Source organism: Puma concolor, chromosome F2 (genome assembly GCF_028749965.1).
Source record: "Puma concolor isolate L17-30 chromosome F2, mPumCon1.1.hap2, whole genome shotgun sequence".
In the NCBI taxonomy this organism is placed as follows: domain Eukaryota; kingdom Metazoa; phylum Chordata; class Mammalia; order Carnivora; family Felidae; genus Puma; species Puma concolor.
In genome coordinates this window covers 50,721,782-50,739,837 of record NC_141684.1, presented here as the reverse complement: position 1 = coordinate 50,739,837, position 18,056 = coordinate 50,721,782, and the positions used below count along the sequence as shown (strand labels likewise).

Below are 18,056 nucleotides of genomic sequence, written 5' to 3'. Positions count from 1 at the left end.
CTAAACCTGTGTTCCTTCAAAACAGAAATTGACTTTACGGATACCTTATTTATTAGCTGTAGCTATATGCAGAGTCTTATTAATGCTGCTCCTTTGTCTCAAAATCTAACCCATGTAAAAATTATTTTTTAATTAGTTCTTGGAAAAATGACTTTGATGGTATCAAAAAATTTGTTTTTTTTTCCCCCGTACTCCAGGTTTGATCCCCCTTCATGGAATTAAACATAAACTCAGATATATTGACTTACATAGTAATTGTATAGATAGTATCCATCACTTACTTCAGTGTATGGTAGGATTGCACTTCTTGACTAATCTCATTTTGGAGACAAATGGAGAAGATAACCCTGTCTGTCGTGTACCAGGTATGAGCAATTAATTTAATACTTTTTGTAATAGTTAATATTCAAAGATTCTTTATTTGCAGCAACTGGTGTTGATGACCTCCTTTTATTTGTCTTAAGATTTGCAACTTTTTAGTACATGTTTGGAAAAAACCATAATCGCAAATAATTTTTAAGACAAATTGCCATTAAAAGAACACAGGATGAACAGATAAGTAATTCTACATAGGCAGCTTTATGCTTGATAAGTGAATGCCTCAAAATTAAATTATGTTATGTTATATTCTTACAGTATAATGCTGTGCAGGCATAAAAAAATAAAAAAACAGAATCTTTAGCTACTGGTATGCACTTATCTCCAAGATATACTGTTAAGAGAAAGAAAAGCAAGCCGATTACAAAACATTGCAAATAATAGGTTGCCATTTGTATGCAAAGGGTAACATGTGTATTTGCTGAGTATATATGTAAAATATCTAGAAGGCTACACCAAAAACTGGTAACAATGCCTAACTCCGGTATTAAGTAGCTGGAGGTCAGGAAATGCAGAAATAGTGGAAAGGGTAGCTGCAAATCAGGAAATGTTAGGAAAATTTTTTCCTGTATACTTTTTATTTATTTATTTATTTTTTTAATTTTTTTTTTCAACGTTTATTTATTTTTGGGACAGAGAGAGACAGAGCATGAACGGGGGAGGGGCAGAGAGAGAGGGAGACACAGAATCGGAAACAGGCTCCAGGCTCTGAGCCATCAGCCCAGAGCCCGACGCGGGGCTCGAACTCCCGGACCGCGAGATCGTGACCTGGCTGAAGTCGGACGCTTAACCGACTGCGCCACCCAGGCGCCCCTCCTGTATACTTTTTAAATTTTATCTGTGAATGTGTTAAATAATTAATAAATAAATGATTTTTGTAAGAAAGAAAGCTTAAACTGAATATGATATATAGAAGACACTGCTGAAATGCCGTTTGAGCTAATTCAGAATCCCTGAAAGCTGGCAAATACAAAGCAGACCAGACTGCAGTTTCTAGAACTCACTAATCTCAAGTTGCTTAACCAAGCAATAAGATGACAAATGTAGAATATGAATATATATTCTAAAGATCTGCTTGGGTAGATGTTGGCTATAGAGTTGGCTCCATTCTGTTATTAATATGCAGCTGTATGAAGGCTTTTCCCAGAATGGAAACCTGTTTTGATAATTTTACTTCAGACAAGAATATAATAGATTTGAGATGAACTATTTTCCTCAGGCGATATAATATAGAGTCTCCCTAACAATTAGGATAGTGAACTTCAGTTTTCTTTTCTTGAAAGAAAACCTTATTGCTAAAACAACTTTATTTTTTCTCTACTTAACCCAAGTTGGATTTTTTCTTAACAGTTTGTCTTAAGAGTCTCTAGTTCCTACAGTTTGAACCTTTGTTTTTCACTTTATTTGACGAGGTATTATAACATGATTGCCATCCCCCTAGAATTGAAGGGATACTTATTACTAAAATTACTTAATTTCCCTTCAAAATTTCTAGTATTAATTTGCCAGACCTCCTTCTTTATTTTGGAGTTTTTCCAACCATTTCATTGCCCTTTGTTTAAAATTATGGTTAAGTAAAATTAAAGTGTTTCTTTTAGCCAAAACACAAATTAATGGTGATTTATCAGATTTCTCATATTTAATTGTACTTAGGGAAAATAAACATATTCTTGAATAGTTGATACATTGCCTATCTTAATCTTAGTTATATGTAATTTAAGGGGGACAGTTGGGGGTGTTTAATTGTACTAATGCTTGAGGCTTCATTAGCAAAATTCTGGATTTCTGGTTGTTACCCCCATTATCTGATTTATATTTATACTAATCATATTACAAATAAAAGACATGTTTGGCTTTCTGTTCAGAATAAACTGTTACTTGGGAATGCAAGCTGGTGCAGCCACTCTGGAAAACAGTATGGAAGTTCCTCAAAAAACTAAAAATAGAACTACCCTACGACCCAGCAATTGCACTACTAGGCATTTATCCAAGGGATACAGGTGTGCTGTTTTGAAGGGACACATGCACCCCCATGTTTATAGCAGCACTATCAACAATAGCCAAAGTATGGAAAGAGCCCAAATGTCCACTGATGGATGAATGCATAAAGAAGATGTGGTATATATATACAATGGAGTATTACTCGGCAATGAAAAAGAATGACATCTTGCCATTTGCAACTATGTAGATGGAACTGGAGGGTATTATGCTAAGTGAAATTAGTCAGAGAAAGACAAAAATCATAGGACTTCACTCATATGAAGACTTTAAGAGACAAAACAGATGAACATAAGGGAAGGGAAACAAAAATAATATAAAAACAAGGAGGGGGACAAAGCATAAGAGACTTATAAATATGGAGAACAAACTGAGGGTTATGGGAGGGGTTGTGGGAGGGGGGATGGCTAAATGGGTAAGGGGCATTAAGGAATCTACTCCTGAAATCATTGTTGTACTATATGGTAACTAATTTGCATGTAAATTTTAAAAAATAACAAGTTAAAAAGAATAAACTGTTACTGGTATCATGCAGATATAACTTTAAAGCAATTTTATGAAAGATAAATCCAGCAATGGTGATTTTTAACTTTCTGATCTTCACCAGGAGGATTTTGTGGGATGGGTGGTGGGTACTGTTTGTTTTGTATTTAATGATTACATACTAGAGAAGGACCAAGGAGCTTTTATTACAAGTTTATTTGTTGCATTCCAGGACTAATTTTATCATTTAGATGATATATCTGGTAGCTGATAAATTTACTGTATTCTAGAAATAACTAACTTTTTAATGCCTGACTTTTCACTTTGAATATGTTGTTTCCAAGGGTACAGAGCAATTCTGCTCCAGACGTTGCCACAGCTTAGAATCCTAGATTGCAAGAACATATTTGGTGAGCCAGTAAATTTATCAAAAATAAATTCATCACGCCTACAGTGCTTAGAAGGTCTTTTGGATAACTTATTTTCTTCAGATTCTCCGCTAAATATAAGTGAAGATGAGGTATGGTATTGGTTTTTTTTTTAATATAAAAGATAACTTCAAATTTTCACTAATAATATAAATTTAAAAGATTTTGGTTTGTTTCTGTATCATAGATAATTGATAGTATGCCAGTGGTAACACCACCCATCGATGAGATAGTTCCCTTGGATCAGTTTGCATCACCAACAGATACTGGTTTGACATCCTTTATATCTGTATGTCCATCTTCTGAGCCGGAGAAAGTTAATCATGAAAACAATTTTAATAATGACATGAAACTTCAGAAAATAGATGATCAAATTTTACAGCTTCTCAATGACGTAACTATTTTTCCTATTTTTCTAAGCAGTGTGTTTGTTGAAAAAAATAGTTAAGAATATGTAAAATAAAAATACCATACCAGCTAACCAACCAGAAACACTTTACAGTTAACGTATTGGTATGTATGTATTTTTTTTCCTTTGCAGAAATAGGATTTGTAATAATAGTTTTATAATAGTAGTAGTAGAAAAAGGTAACACAATTTTTTCACTCATTTTCCTTTTTGTCCTTCAAATGTTTATTATGTAATTCCTTTGTTCTGCTGTACTTCATATTATTTCCACCCACCCACCTTTTATTTCAACCTTAAATAAACTCAGAACTCTTTGGACTCAATGTTTATTATCATACAGGATATGTGAATTTCTTTATTATCTATTATCTAATTGCCTCTATTATGTTCACTTGTTTAATGATCAAAACCACTTCTAGAACTTAGAGCTGAATGACAAGTGAATTTACATAGTTCCTGCTTCAATTTCTGTTTACAGCAGACCCTCACCAGATTAATCTCTACTTTCCTGAGATATTAATTCTTTTTTTACCCCTACTACTGGTACCCTGGCTTTTAGAATATTTGAACTATGTGGATGAACTACAATTCCTAGGTTTATTTTTGTTCGGGTCTCCAACCCTTGCTCTAGCATTCTTGGCTATGATCTACAATAGCAGCTGTTTTCTTAAATATCACACCTCCCAGAATGCAGTAGATTATTACTTAACCCCTACCTGGATGTATGGTAGATATACTGTGGTACAGCCCAAAGAGGCTATTAGTCAAAAGTCTGTTTGACCTAGATATTTGTAATTAAATTTTAATCAAAATTTTTTCCTCCAAGTGAGGTGGGTGTGGGGAGTAGAAAACACTAATGGACTTATGGTTCAAAAGATTTTTAATAATTCTGAATTGTTATCATACTTAAAATACTAACAGTGCTTCAATAAACAAGAGATCTACCTTAGGTCAGTGAATTAATAAGGCTGTAAGGATTTTGTTTGCCAGAAATCTCTAGAGATTTCATTTGGGCCACATAGGTAGATCATAATAGAACTGGGACAACAATGCCAGCCTATACATTCTTTGATATTGTTGATAACATGTCACTGAGCTTTCAGACGTCTCCATTTTCTCAGATTTCATCGTACATCTTTTCTAATGGTTGACTCTTCTACCAATGTCAGAACTTAGATTTAAGTTGAGTAACTTAAATATGAAGTGAACTTTTGCGGCTTTTCTTATGCCATCCTCCTTTCATTTTCACAACAACCCAATCAAGTAGATAGGGATTAACATATCATTCTTATTTTATGGAAAAGAAACTTGGGACTTGAAGCATCCTTATTAGTAAGAGAATTGAGCTTCAGACCCAAATCTCTAATAACCAGTCTGGTATTCTCTCCACCATCATGCTTTTTACTCAGTTATGGTGACAGTTCTTCCTACCTTGTAACCAAAAATAGGACTCTAGCTAACAGGGGGAAAAAACATGACTCATTGCTCCACATATTAAAAACAAAATTAGGTAAATAACTTCTTATCTGCTAACCTACTTGGTGTGGAAGGTAAACGTAAAATTTTAATTTCAGTTGATGTATACACTCTTATTTCAAAAGTAGTAATTTATAAGTGAAGTCATTAAATTACTGAAAATGTGTTATACTACAATGATACTTTTAACTATGGGACTTAGAATTATTATACGGATTTTGAGAGTTCTCTGTGAAGACTTTTGTCTTTTAGTTTTTCCCTATCATTTTATGATGAAATTTTCAAATTTAGAGCAAACTTGAAAGAATTTATTAGTGAATACCAGTATACACACCAACTAGATTCCGCCACCAACATTTTACTTATTTCATCATATATCTATCCATTTATTTATTTATCAAACTGTCTTATGACATGGGGCACCTGGGTGGATCAGTCAGTTGAGCATCTGACTCTTGGTTTAAGCTCAGGTCATGATCCCAGGGGTGTGGGATTGAGCCCCACGTCAGGCTCCCTGCCGAGCATGGAGCCTGCTTAAGATTCTCTTTCCTTCTACCCCTCTCCCTTGCTTGGATGTGTGCTCGCTCTCTCTCTTTCAAATAAAAAAAATTAAAATAAATTTTGAAAAAGTACCTTAAGACACATTTCAAAGTAAATTACGTGTATTGGTATACTTCCCCCAAAACACTTAAGCATTGGTATACTTCCCCCAAAATAACTAACTATAAAGTTCAGTATTTTTTTTAACCATCATCTCTTTTGATATAAAATACAGATGTGTGTTTTCCCTGAATTGACAGTATATATATATATATGTTTACCCAAACTTCTAAGAAGATAAACATTACCGTGCTCAGCATTACCCCTTCTCACTGTCTTCTGATCCCCCAAGGCAATCACTTTTCTCACTTTTTCATCATAGATTATTGAATGCTTCTTCCAGAACCTAATATAAATGTAGTCATACAGTATATATACTCTTTTGTGTAAGGTCTCTTTCACTCAGCATAACTTTTTTTTTTTTCTTAATGTTTATTTATTTTTGAGAGAGAGAGAGACTGAGACAGAGCACAAGCAGGGAAGGGGCAAAGAGAGAGGGAGACACAGAATCTGAAGCATGCTCCAGCCTCTGAGCTGTCAGCACAGAGCCCAACATGGGGCTTGAACTCAAGAATGGTGAGATCATGACCTGATCTGAAGTCGATCGTTTAACCCACTGAGCCACCCAGGCACCCCACACTCAGCATAACTTTGAAATCATTCTATATATGTTTTTCTATTATTTAGATCTTTTTCATTGCTCTCAGCAGTAGTTTTAGTATACAAGTTTTGCATATCTTTTATTAAATTTATTCCTAAATGTTTTATGTTTTACAGTATCACAAATCAAACAGTTTTTGTGGTTTCAGATCCCATGATTGCTGCTTATTTGTGAAATATAGTTTTTATATATATATATATATATATACACACATATATATATACACATACACATACACACATATAGCGCTTGGGTCCTGTGACCTTGCTAAATTTACTTATTAGTTCTAGTACTTGTTTTTATATTCCTGGTGATTTTCTACATAAATGATCATATGGAGACAGTTTTCTTTCTTCTCTGATCTTTATGCTGTTCCTTTTTGCTTTGTTGCAAGAGCTAGGATCTCCATTGCGATACTGATGATAAATAGTGAGAGTGGGCACTTTCGTCTTGTTTCTCATCTTAGGAGAGCCTTCAATATTTCACAATTCAGTATGATGTTAGTCTTATGTTTTTCATAGTTGCCCTTTTATCAAATTAAGGAGTTTACTTCTGTGCCAAATTTGCTGAGTTTTCTGATGTTGTTGATATTTTTTTGTCAAATGCTTTTTCTGATCTTACGGTTTTCTTTTTTACTCACATAATAGTGTAAATTACATTGATTAATTTCCAAGTGTTAAACAAACATTGCATTTTTTAAATAAACCTCATTTAATTATGATATAGGATCCTTTTGTATATTCTTGGATTAGCTTCTAATCAATGTTTTATGAGGGTTTTACATATTTGCTCATGAGGAATATTTCTTTTTACTTTAATTGTAGCATGAGGATTTGTGTCTTCTCTCTCTCTCCCTCTCTCTCTCTCTCTCTCTTATTTCATGTATTTTTTTTTTCTTGGTCTTGGTCAGTTTACCAAGGGTTTTGTTTTTCTTTACAAAAATCAGTTTTGTTAGTTTTTCTTAAGTTTATTTATTTGAGAGAGACAGAGAGAGCGAGCAGGGAAGGGGCAGAGAGAGAGAGACAGAGTATCCCAAGCAGGCTCAGCGCTGTCAGCCCAGAGCCCGATGCTGGGCTTGATCCTGCGAACCATGAGATCATGACCAGAGCTGAAATCAAGAGACACTCAACCAACTGAGCCACCCAGGTGCCCCAGTTTTGTTAATTTTATTTGCTTTCTGTTTTCTGTATTATTGATTCCTACATTTTTTTATTTCTTCTATTTACTTTTGAGTATACCCTTCATTTTTCAGCTCTTTTTTTCCCTTTTTTTTTTAACTTAAATTTTGGTTAATTAACATAGTGCAGTATTGGTTTCAGGAATAGAATTCAGTGATTCATCACCTGCATACAACACTCAGTGCTCATCACAAGTTCCCTTATTAGTATCCATGACCCATCTAGGCCCTCTCCCACCCACCTCCCTCTGTCAACCCATAGTTTGTTCTCTGTCATTAAGACTCTCTTGTGGTTTATTTCCCTCCCTTCTCTCCCCCTTCCATATGTTCATCTGTTTTGTTTCTTAAATTCCACAAATGAGTGAGATCATATGGTATTCATCTTTTCTCTGATTGACTTATTTTGCTTAGCATAATACATTCTAACTCCAGCCACCTTGTTGCAAATGGCAAGATTTCATTCTTTTTGATGTCTGAGTAATATTGCATTGAATATATATATACCACCTCTTTATCTATTCATCAGTCAGTAGACATTTGGGCTCTCTCCATAGTTTGGCTATTGTTGATAATGCTGCTATAAATATCCGAGTCGTGTGTGTGTGTCCTTTGGGTAAATACCTAATAGTCCCATTGCTGGATTGTAGAGTAGTTCTATTTTTAGTTTCTTGAGGAACCTTCATACTGTTCTTCAGCGTGGCCGCACCAGTTTGCATTCCCACCAACAGTATAAGAGAGCTCCCCTTTCTCTGCATCCCCCTAATACCTGATGTTTCTTTTTTTAATTTTTAATTTTTTAATTTACATCCTAATTAGTTAGTATATAGTGCAACAGTGATTTCAATAGTAGATTCCTTAATGCCCCTTACCCATTTAGCCCATCCCCCTTCCAGCAACTCTCTGTTTGTTCTCCATATTTAAGAGTCTCTTATGCTTTGTTCCCCTCCCTGTTTTTATATTATTTTTGCTTCCCTTTCCTTATGTTCATCTGTTCTGTGTCTTAAAGCCCTCGTATGAATTAAGTCATATGATTTTTGTCTTTCTCTGACTAATGTCACTTAGCATAATACCCTCTAGTTGCATCCACGTAGTTGCAAATGGCAAGATGTCATTCTTTTTGATTGCTGAGTAATACTCCATTGTATATATATACCACATCTTCTTCATCCATTCATCCATTGATGGACATTTGGGCTCTTTCCATACTTTGGCTATTGTCGATAGTGCTGCTATAAACATGGGGGTGCATGTGTCCTTTCAAAACAGCGCACCTGTATCCCTTGGATAAATGCCTAGTAGTGCAATTGCTGGGTCATAGGGTAGTTCTATTTTTAATTTTTTGAGGAACCTCTATACTGTTTTCCAGAGTGGCTGCACTGGTTTGCATTCCCACCAGCAATGCAAAAGAGATCCTCTTTCTCCACATCCTCGCCAACGTCTATTGTTGCCTGAGTTGTTAACGTTAGCCATTCTGACAGGTGTGAGGTGGTATCTCACTGTGGTTTTGATTTGTATTTCCCTGATGATGAATGACATTGAGCATCTTTTCATGTGTCTGTTAGCCACCTGGATGTCTTTGGAAAATTGTCTATTCATGTCTTCTGCCCATTTCTTACTAGGTTATTTGTTTTTGGGTGTTGCATTTGGGTGTTGTTTGTAAGTTTTTTACAGATTTTGGATACTAACCCCTTATTAGATTTGTCTTTCACAGATACCTTCTCACATTCTGTAGACTGCCTTTTAGTTTTGTTGATTGTTTCCTTTGCCGTGCAGAAGCTTATCTTGATTAAGTCCCAATAGTTGACGTTTGCTTTCCTTTCCCTTGCCTTCGGCAGTGTGTCTGCTAAGAAGTTGCCGTAGCTGAGGTCAAAGAGGTTGCTGCCTGTGTTCTCTTCTAGGATTTTAATGGTTTCCTGTCTCACATTTAGGTCTTTCATCACATTTAGGTCTTATTTATGTGTATGGTGTAAGAAAGTGGTCCATGGGCACCTGGGTGGCTCAGTTGGTTAGACGTCTAACTCTTGATTTTGGCTCAGGTTATGATCTCATGGTTTTTGAGTTCAACCCTTGTATTGGGCTTTGCAGTGACAGTGCGGAGGCTGCTTGTGGTTCTCTGTCTGCCACTCTCCTGCTTGCTGTCTCTTCGAAAGTAAACATTAAAAAACAAAAAAAAGGAAAGTGGTCCAGTTTCATTCTTCTGCATGTAGCCACCCAGTTATCCCAACACCATTTGTTGAAGAGACTTTTTTCCGTTGGATGTTCTTTCCTGCTTCGTCAAGGATGAGTTGACCATATAGTTCTGGATCTATTTCTGGGTTTTCTATTCTGTTGCATTGATCTGTGTGTCTCTTCTTGTGCCAATACCATACTGCCTTCATCACTACAGCTTTGTAATATAGCTTGAAATCTGGAATTGTGACCCCTTTAGTTTTGTTTTTCTTTTTCAGGATTGCTTTGGTTATTTGGAGTCTTTTGTGGTTCCATACAAATTTTAGGGTTGTTCTAGCTCTGTGAAGAATGCTGGTGGTATTTTGATAGGGATTGCATTAAGTGGGTAGATTGCTTTGGGTAGTACAGATATTTTAACAATGTTTGTTCTTCCAACTCATGAGCATGGAATGCTTTTCCATTTCTTTATGTTCTCTTCTATTTCTTTCATAAGTGTTTTATAGTTTTCAGAGTATAGATCTTTTACCTCTTTAGTTAGGCTTATTCCTAGGTATCTTCCTGTTTTTGGTGTAATTGCACATGGGATCAATTTCTTGATTTCTTTTTCTGCTGTTCGTTATTGGTATATAGAAATGCAATAGATTTCTGCATGTTGATTTTATATCCTTTGACTTTGCTGAATTAATGTATTAGTTCTAGCACTTTTTAGTGGGGTTTCGGGTTTTCTGCATTGAGTATTATGTCACCTTTAAATAATGGAAGTTTGACTTCTTCATTACCAGTTTGGATGTCTTTTATTTCTTTTTGTTGTCTGATTACTGAGGCTAAGACTTCCCGTACTATGTTAACTAGTAATGGTGAAAATGGACTTTTTAAAAAAATTTTATTTATTAATTTTGAGAGAGAGCGTGAGAGGCAAAGAGAGGGAAAGAAAGAATACCAAGTAGGCCCCATTCTGTCAGCACATGCAGGGCTCAGTCCCACAAATCATGAGATCATGACCTGAGCTGAAATCAAGAGTTGGTTGCTTAACCAGTTGAACCAGTCACGTGCCCAAGAGTGAACATCCTTGTCTTATTCCTGATTGTATGGAAAAGGCTCTCAGTTTTTCCCCATTGAGGATGATATTAGCTGTGGGTCTTTTGTATATGGTCTTTATGATATTGAGGTATGTTCCATCTCTCCTTACTTTGTTCATGGTTTTTATTAACAGTGGTGGCTGTATTTTGTCAAATACTTTTCCTGCATCTGTTGACAGAATCATATGGTTCTTATCCTTTCTTTTATTAATGTGGTGTATCACATTGATTGATATTTACATATGTTGAACCAGCCCCACAGCCTAGGAGTAAACCCTACTTGATCATGGTGAATAATTCTTTTAATGTACTGTTGAATTTGATTTGCTAGTATCTTGTTGAGAATTTTTGCATCCAGGCTCATCAGGGATATTGGCCTGTAATTCTCCTTTTTCGTGGGGTCTTTGTCAGGTTTTGGAATCAAGGTAATGCTGGCTATGTAGAATGAGTTTGGAAGTTTTCCTTCTATTTCTATTTCTTGGAACAGTTTGAGAATAGGTATTAGCTCTTCTTTAAATGTCTGGTATAATATGCCTGAGAAGCCATGTGGCCCAGGATTCTTGTTTGTTGGAAGATTTTTTTTTTTAATGTTACTTATTTATTTTGAGGGAGAGAGGGAGTGAGGGAGAATAGGGGAGGGGTGGAGAGAGGGAGAGACAGAATTCCAAGCAGTCTCCACACTGTCCATGCAGAACTTGACGGGGAGGCTCAAACTCATGAACCGTGAGATCATGACATGAGCTGAAATCAAGAGTCAGATGCCCATAGGCACCCTGTTGGGAGATTTTTGATTACTGATTCAATTTCTTTGCTGGCTATGGGTCTGTTCAAATTTTCTATTTCTTCCTGTTTCTGTTTTGCAGGACATTTTTTCCAGATTGCACAGTTTTTTGGCATATAATTTTTCATAGTATTCTCTTATAATTGTATTTCTGTGGTGTTGGTTGTGATCTCTTTCATTCATGATTTTATCTATTTGGATCCTTTCTCTCTTCTTTTTGGTAAGTCTGGCTAGGGTTTTATCAATGTCATTAATTCTTTCAAAGAACCAACTCTTAGTTTCATTGATCTGCTCTACTGTTTTTGTTGCTGTTTGTTTGTTTCTGTATCATTTATTTCTCCTCTAATCTTTATTTCCCTTCTGCTGGCTATAGGCTGCATTTGCTGTTCCATTTCTAGCTCCTTTAGGTTTAAGGTTAGGTTTGGGACCTTTCTTGCTTCTTGAGGTAGGCTTGATTTGCAATATAATTCCCTCTTAGGACTTCCTTTGCTGCATCCCAAAGGTTTTGGACAGTCATCTTTTTATTTTCATTTGCTTCCATGTATTTTTTTATTTCTTTAATTTTCTGGTTAGCCCATTCATTCGTTAGTAGGATGTTCTTTAACATCCATGTATTTGGATTTCCAAATTTTTTCTTGTGGTTGACTTCAAGTTTCATAGCATTATATTCCAGAAATATGCATGGTACGATCTTGATCTTTTTGTACTTGTTGAGGGCTGATTCGTGACCCAGTATGTGATCTATTCTGGAGAATGTTCCATGTGCACTCGAAAGGAATATGTATTCTGTTGCTTTAGGGAGAAATGTTCTGAATATATCTGTTAAGTCCATCCTGTCCAGTGTGTCATTCAAAGCCATTGTTTCCTTGTTGATTTTCTGCCTAAGTGAACTGTTCATTGCTGTTACGTGAGGTGTTAAAGTCCCTTACTATTATTGTATTATTATCAATGAGTTTCCTTCTGTTTGTTATTCATTGCTTTATGTATTTGGGTGTTCTCAGGTTGGGGCATAAATATAGCCCTCTTAATTATGATATAATGCCCTCCTTCATCTCTTTGTACAGTCTTTGTTTTAAAATCTACTTTGTCTGATATAAGTAGGGCTACTCCCACTTTCTTTTGACATTCATTAGCATGCTAGATGGTTCTCCATCCCCTCACTTTGAATCTGCAGGTGTCTTTAGGTCTAAAATGAGTCTCTTCTGGGTAGCATATAGATGGATCTTGTTTTGTTTATCCATTCTGGCACCTTTTGTCTTTTGACTGGAGCATGTAGTCCATTTACATCCAGAGTAATTATTGAAAGATATGAATTTAGTGCCATTGTGTTACCTGTTCCTGGTGATGCTCTTTGGTCCTTTCTAATCTTCGTTGCTTTTGGTCTTTTTTTTTTTTTCCTCAAAGAATTCCCCTTAAAATTTCTTACAGAGTTGATTTAGTGGTCACAAACTTCTTTAGTTCTTGTTTGTCTGGGAAACTATTTCTCTTTGTATTTTGAATGACAGCCTTGCCAGATACAGTATTCTTGGCTGAATATTTTTTCCATTCAGCACATTGAATATATCTTGCTACTCCTTTCTGACCTGCCAAGTTTCTATGGACAGTTCTGCTGCAAATCTGATCTATCTTCCCTTGTAGGTTAAGGACTTTTTTTCCCTTGCTGTTTGCAGGATTCTTTCCTTATCAGTGGATTTTGTGAATTTGACTACATGTGTTGGCAATGCCTGGCTTTTGTTGAATTCAATGAAGGTTCTCTGTGCTTTTGGATTTTAATGTCTGTGTCCTTCCCCAGATTAGGGAAGTTTTTAACTATAATTTGCTCACATAAACCTTCTGCCACTTTTTCTCTCTTTTCATCTTCTGGGACTCTTATGATACAAATGTTGTTATATTTTAATAAATCACTGTGTTCTATAAGTCTTTGTGATCCCTGACCTTTGTTTCCCTCTTTTCAGCTTCATTATTTTCCATAATTTTATCTTCTATATTGCTAATTTGCTCCTCTGCCTTGTTCCATCCTTGTTTTTGTGGCCTCCATTTGGGTTTGTATCTTGGTTATAGCATTTTTAATTTTGGCCTGACAAGATTTTAGTTCTTTTATCTCTGCAGAAAGGAATTCTCTGATGTCTTCTATGCTTTTTTCAAACCCAACTAGTATCCTTATAGTTAGTTCAGACATCTTACTTAGGTCTACATTGATTAAATCCCTGGCTGGCATTTCTTCCTGTTCTTTCTTTTGAGGTAAATTCCTCTGTCTTGTCATTTTAGAGGAAGAAAAACAATAATAATAATAATAACAGGATGAAATAAAAATTTTAAATTAAATTTCTATCAAATAAAGGAAGGTAGGCCTAAGCTTGTTTTGGTCTGCTTAAGAGAAGCTTGAAGAAAAAAGAAAAGAGAAAAAAAATTAAAAATTAAAAAAATAATAATAAATTTTGTTCATTCTGCATCCAAGAAATAAAAGAAAAAAAAAACAAAAAAACAGAGGCAACAACAGCAAATGAACAACAACAAAAAAAAAAACCCAAACGAAGCTAGATCACCTAGAGCTGAAATTTTGCAGCAGTCTATGATCAGCAGACTGAGCTCATGGAAGGCATTGGTGTTCTTCTGGGGGAGTGGCCTGTTTCTCTGATTCTCGAATGGACTTAATCCTAGTGGAGATGTGCCTGGAAGGCACAGGTGGCCGGTACTTGGTTTAACAGTTCTGTTCTCCACTTGGTGGTGCTGTTTATCTCACTGGGGTAGATACTTATTGGTGGGCTAATGGTAAAAATGGCTTCACTCTGCTCTCTAGTCTCCAGAGTGGGATGTTTGTGCCCACACAGATGGACGATCAGTCTCCCCTCCTGTGTCCTCAGCTCCCCGCCTTTCCCGTCTGTGTCCTAGCTGTCTGCCTACCAGGAAGCACCTCTCCAGAGTTTTGTCTCAGGTGAGGCTCTGTTTTGGAACCCCACACTTCAGAGACCCCCACGGTTTGAAACCACAGTGATCTGAGGGAGCATCTCACCGTCCTGTGGCCAGGGCCAGCTTGTCACTGGAAATAGTCGCATCACCATGCCGTGGCAGTGGCTCAGTTTATGGTAAATCACAACACAGCTGGCACCAGGATTTGCTGCCCTCAGCCGACATCATTGTTCTTATATGGGTGAATGTGGTAGCTTGATGGCACCCACTAGGTCTTTTGCCTGGGGAGAGAGCTTATCACCTGTACCAAATGCACTCCAAGCAGGGGAACTGCTTCTCCCCAGGGGACCCAGGGGATCCTTGGACACTGCTGCTTGCTCCTGGTGTTCCACCCTGCTTCTTTGCCAGAGCACCAGCCAGGCTGAGCTCTGAAACTTTAGACACTGCTGTGTATAAAAACGGATAGTAGTGATACCTTCTCCTTTTTCCTTTGTCATTGCTTTTGGGGAACAGTCTTCTTGTGCAGACCCCTGTTCATGTTTTCACTCCCCCTCTAGCTGCTTTCAGGGGGAGTGTCTTCTTGCACAAACTCAATACGCTGCTCTCTCTCACCCTGTGCCTTTCTCCTCTCTGTGAAAATGGCTCCTTCCCCTCTGCTGTACCACAGCCCTTCTCTCCCTCAATTCACCTCTCTGCGCTGTACCTGCAGTGTTCTCTCCCTCAAATTATGTAGGTTGTTCTATTAATCCTCAGATCGATTTCCTAGGTGTTCAGAATGGTTTAATGTTGATCTAGCTGTGTTTAGGAGACAAGTCCAGAGTCCTCTTACTACTCCACGGTCTTAACTCCCCATTTTTTAGATTCTTAATGTAAGTGCTTAGATTACTGATTTTACACCAGTCGTCTAGTTAAATTAATTAAACATTTAAAGCAATAAAAAATTTTAAACACTGAGTTAGCTCCATTTCACAAATTTTTAGACATCTGTTTTCATCATCTAGCTGTATTTTCTAATTTCTCTTGTGATTTCTTCCTTCATCCAAGGATTATTTAGAACTGTCTTATTTAATTTTCAAATAATTGTGGTTCCTAGACATGTTTATTGCTCATAACTTCTAATTTCCTTCCATTTTGTCAGAGAACATTCTGGATAATTTTACTCTTTAAATTTACCGAGACTTATTTTATAGCCCAGCATATGGTCTATCTTGGTGGATCTTTGTGCACTTGAACAGAATGTGTATTGTAAACTTGTTAAGTCAGGATGACTAATAGTATTTTAAGATGACTTGTATCATTACTGATTTTTGTGTCTAGTTCTATCAGTTGCTGATAGTGATTTTTTAAAAATTTATTTGTTGTCTGGTTCTAGCCCTTGCATGCAAGGTGTTGAAATCTCCATCTAAGAGTGTAGATTGGTCTGTTTCTTACTTCAATTCTCTGAACATTTGCTTGTTACATTTTGAAGCTCTGGTATTAAGCATGTACGTGTTTACAGCTGCTTTGTCTTCCTAATGAAATGTTCCTCTTTGTCTCTGGAAGTATTGTTTTCTCGAAGTCTGTTATATGAGATATTAATATAGCCATTCCAGCCTTCTTATGCTTGTAATTTATATGATAAATCTTTTTTCTTTAATCAGTTTTTAATAAGCGCCTTATTGAGTTATAATTCACTTACTGTGCAATTCAGTTGTACACATTAGCAGTCACTACCATTTCCCTCCAGTCCTAGGCAGCCACTAGTAAATTTTATTTTTCTCTGGATTTGCCTATTTTGGAAATTTCATGTAAATAGAGTCATACAATATGTGGCCTTTTGTGACTATTTTTTCACTTAGTATAATGTTTTCAGGTTTTATCTATTTTGTAGCATGTATCAGTACTTCATTTTTTTGTGTGTCAGCTAATCCGTTGAGTGAATATACCACATTTTATCCATTCTTTCTGGGTATTTTGGGTAATTTCCGTTTTTTGACTATTATGAGAAATGCTGCTATGAACATTCATGAGAAAGCTTTTGCATAGACACAGGTTTTCATTTCTTTTTGCTATGTATCTAGTAGTGAAATTGCTAGGTCACATAGTAACTATGTGTGTAACCTTTGACCTCACCAACTCTGTATATGCTCACCACAATTACATCTACCATCTGTCATCATACAATGTTACTGCAGTACCATTGACTGTATTCCCTATGCTGATTTATTCGTTCCGTAACTAGAAACCTCTACCTTCCCATCTCTTTCACTCATTTCTCTCATCCCTCCGTCCCCTCCACTGTGGAAACCACCAGTTTGTTCTCTGTATTTATGGGTCACTTTATGATTTTTTTGTACGTTCGTTAGTTTTGATTTTTAGATTTCACATATGGGTGAAATCATATGGTGCTGTCTTTCTCTGACTTATTTCACTTAGCAAAATACCCTAGGTCCATCCATGTTGTCATAAATGGCAATATCTCATTCTTTTTTTTATAGCCAAGTAATAGTCTGTTGTTTTTTGCTTATTTGAATATTTGAGTCCTCTCAAGTTAGGTCTCCACTGATTGCATTTTCCCTTGAGAATAGGTCATATTTTGTTGGTTTTTCCTATGGTGAATAATTTTGGATTTTATCCTGGACATTGTGAATGTTAGGTTGTGGAGACTTCAGATGCTATTATAGCCCTCCAAAGACTGATACTTCAGATGTAGAAACATTTAACTTGCTTTCACTCGAACTATAAATTTGTCTGTCTTGGGCAGCAGTTTATTTTTTCTTATGTTTTACTGGCTTCTTGTAGTCTGTACTAGCCTGTGATTCTTTAGGCCCAAAGGTCTATGGTTTTTCTACCTGAAACTTCAGATTCCCTATGTACTGCTGATTGTGTTAAGCCCTCAAGTGAAAAAAACCATAAAACTAGAAACACCCTGTTCTGGTCATTTTTTCTAAGTGTCAACTATAGAATAAGCCAGCTTTTGTTCACTTTCCAGGGTGTCCAAATAGTTTTTGTTTATTGTTGTATATATTTTTCCTAGAGTTTGTGATTGCTGTCCTGAGAATCAACCTTGTGGGAACTTATTTGTCCATACCAGAAGCTGAATTTCCTGTCCTTAATTCTAAACATACCTAGTTTATAAACTCTTAATCTTGTAAAAAAGTCATAATGTTTTAGGAAATATCACATTTAAATCTTTTATACTGAATTGAACTTTAACAAACCTTGTTGGTTCTTTTATTCTAGACTTCCGATTCTTTAATAAGTAATGTGCCCGAGAAAGATCTCAGACCAAAAAGAGATACGGATATGACTTCTGAAAGCGAATATGGAAACAGAAAAGAATGTAATAGGAGAATTCCTCGAAGATCAAAAATCCCATACTATTCCAAAACTATTCAGACTATTAAGCACCACAACAAAAACAACCCTTTTATGAGGTAATTGTTTTAGTTTTAGAAATTTGAATAAGGCGCAGAGATACAAGTTAATACTGTTGGCTTGTTCCTTTAAAGCTTAGAGCGATATTTCT

General features: G+C 36.1%; 1 protein-coding gene across 7 annotated transcripts in view; it reads left to right on the top strand.

Moving 5' to 3' along the window:
- The window catches only part of LRRCC1 (leucine rich repeat and coiled-coil centrosomal protein 1), a 48,030-nt gene that overhangs the window by 7,514 nt on the left and 22,460 nt on the right, over nt 1-18,056 (top strand). For 5 of the 7 annotated variants that reach the window (XM_086695728.1, XM_086695727.1, XM_086695730.1 and 2 more), the window contains 4 exons: nt 198-365; nt 3,204-3,379; nt 3,475-3,681; nt 17,771-17,964. In XM_086695728.1, the coding sequence (XP_086551854.1) occupies nt 198-365; nt 3,204-3,379; nt 3,475-3,681; nt 17,771-17,964 (745 nt within the window). Of the gene's footprint in view, nt 1-197; nt 366-3,203; nt 3,380-3,474; nt 3,682-3,781; nt 3,801-17,770; nt 17,965-18,056 lie in introns of those variants that run through there. The other 2 variants (XM_086695729.1, XM_086695733.1) reach the window with 2 other exon arrangements.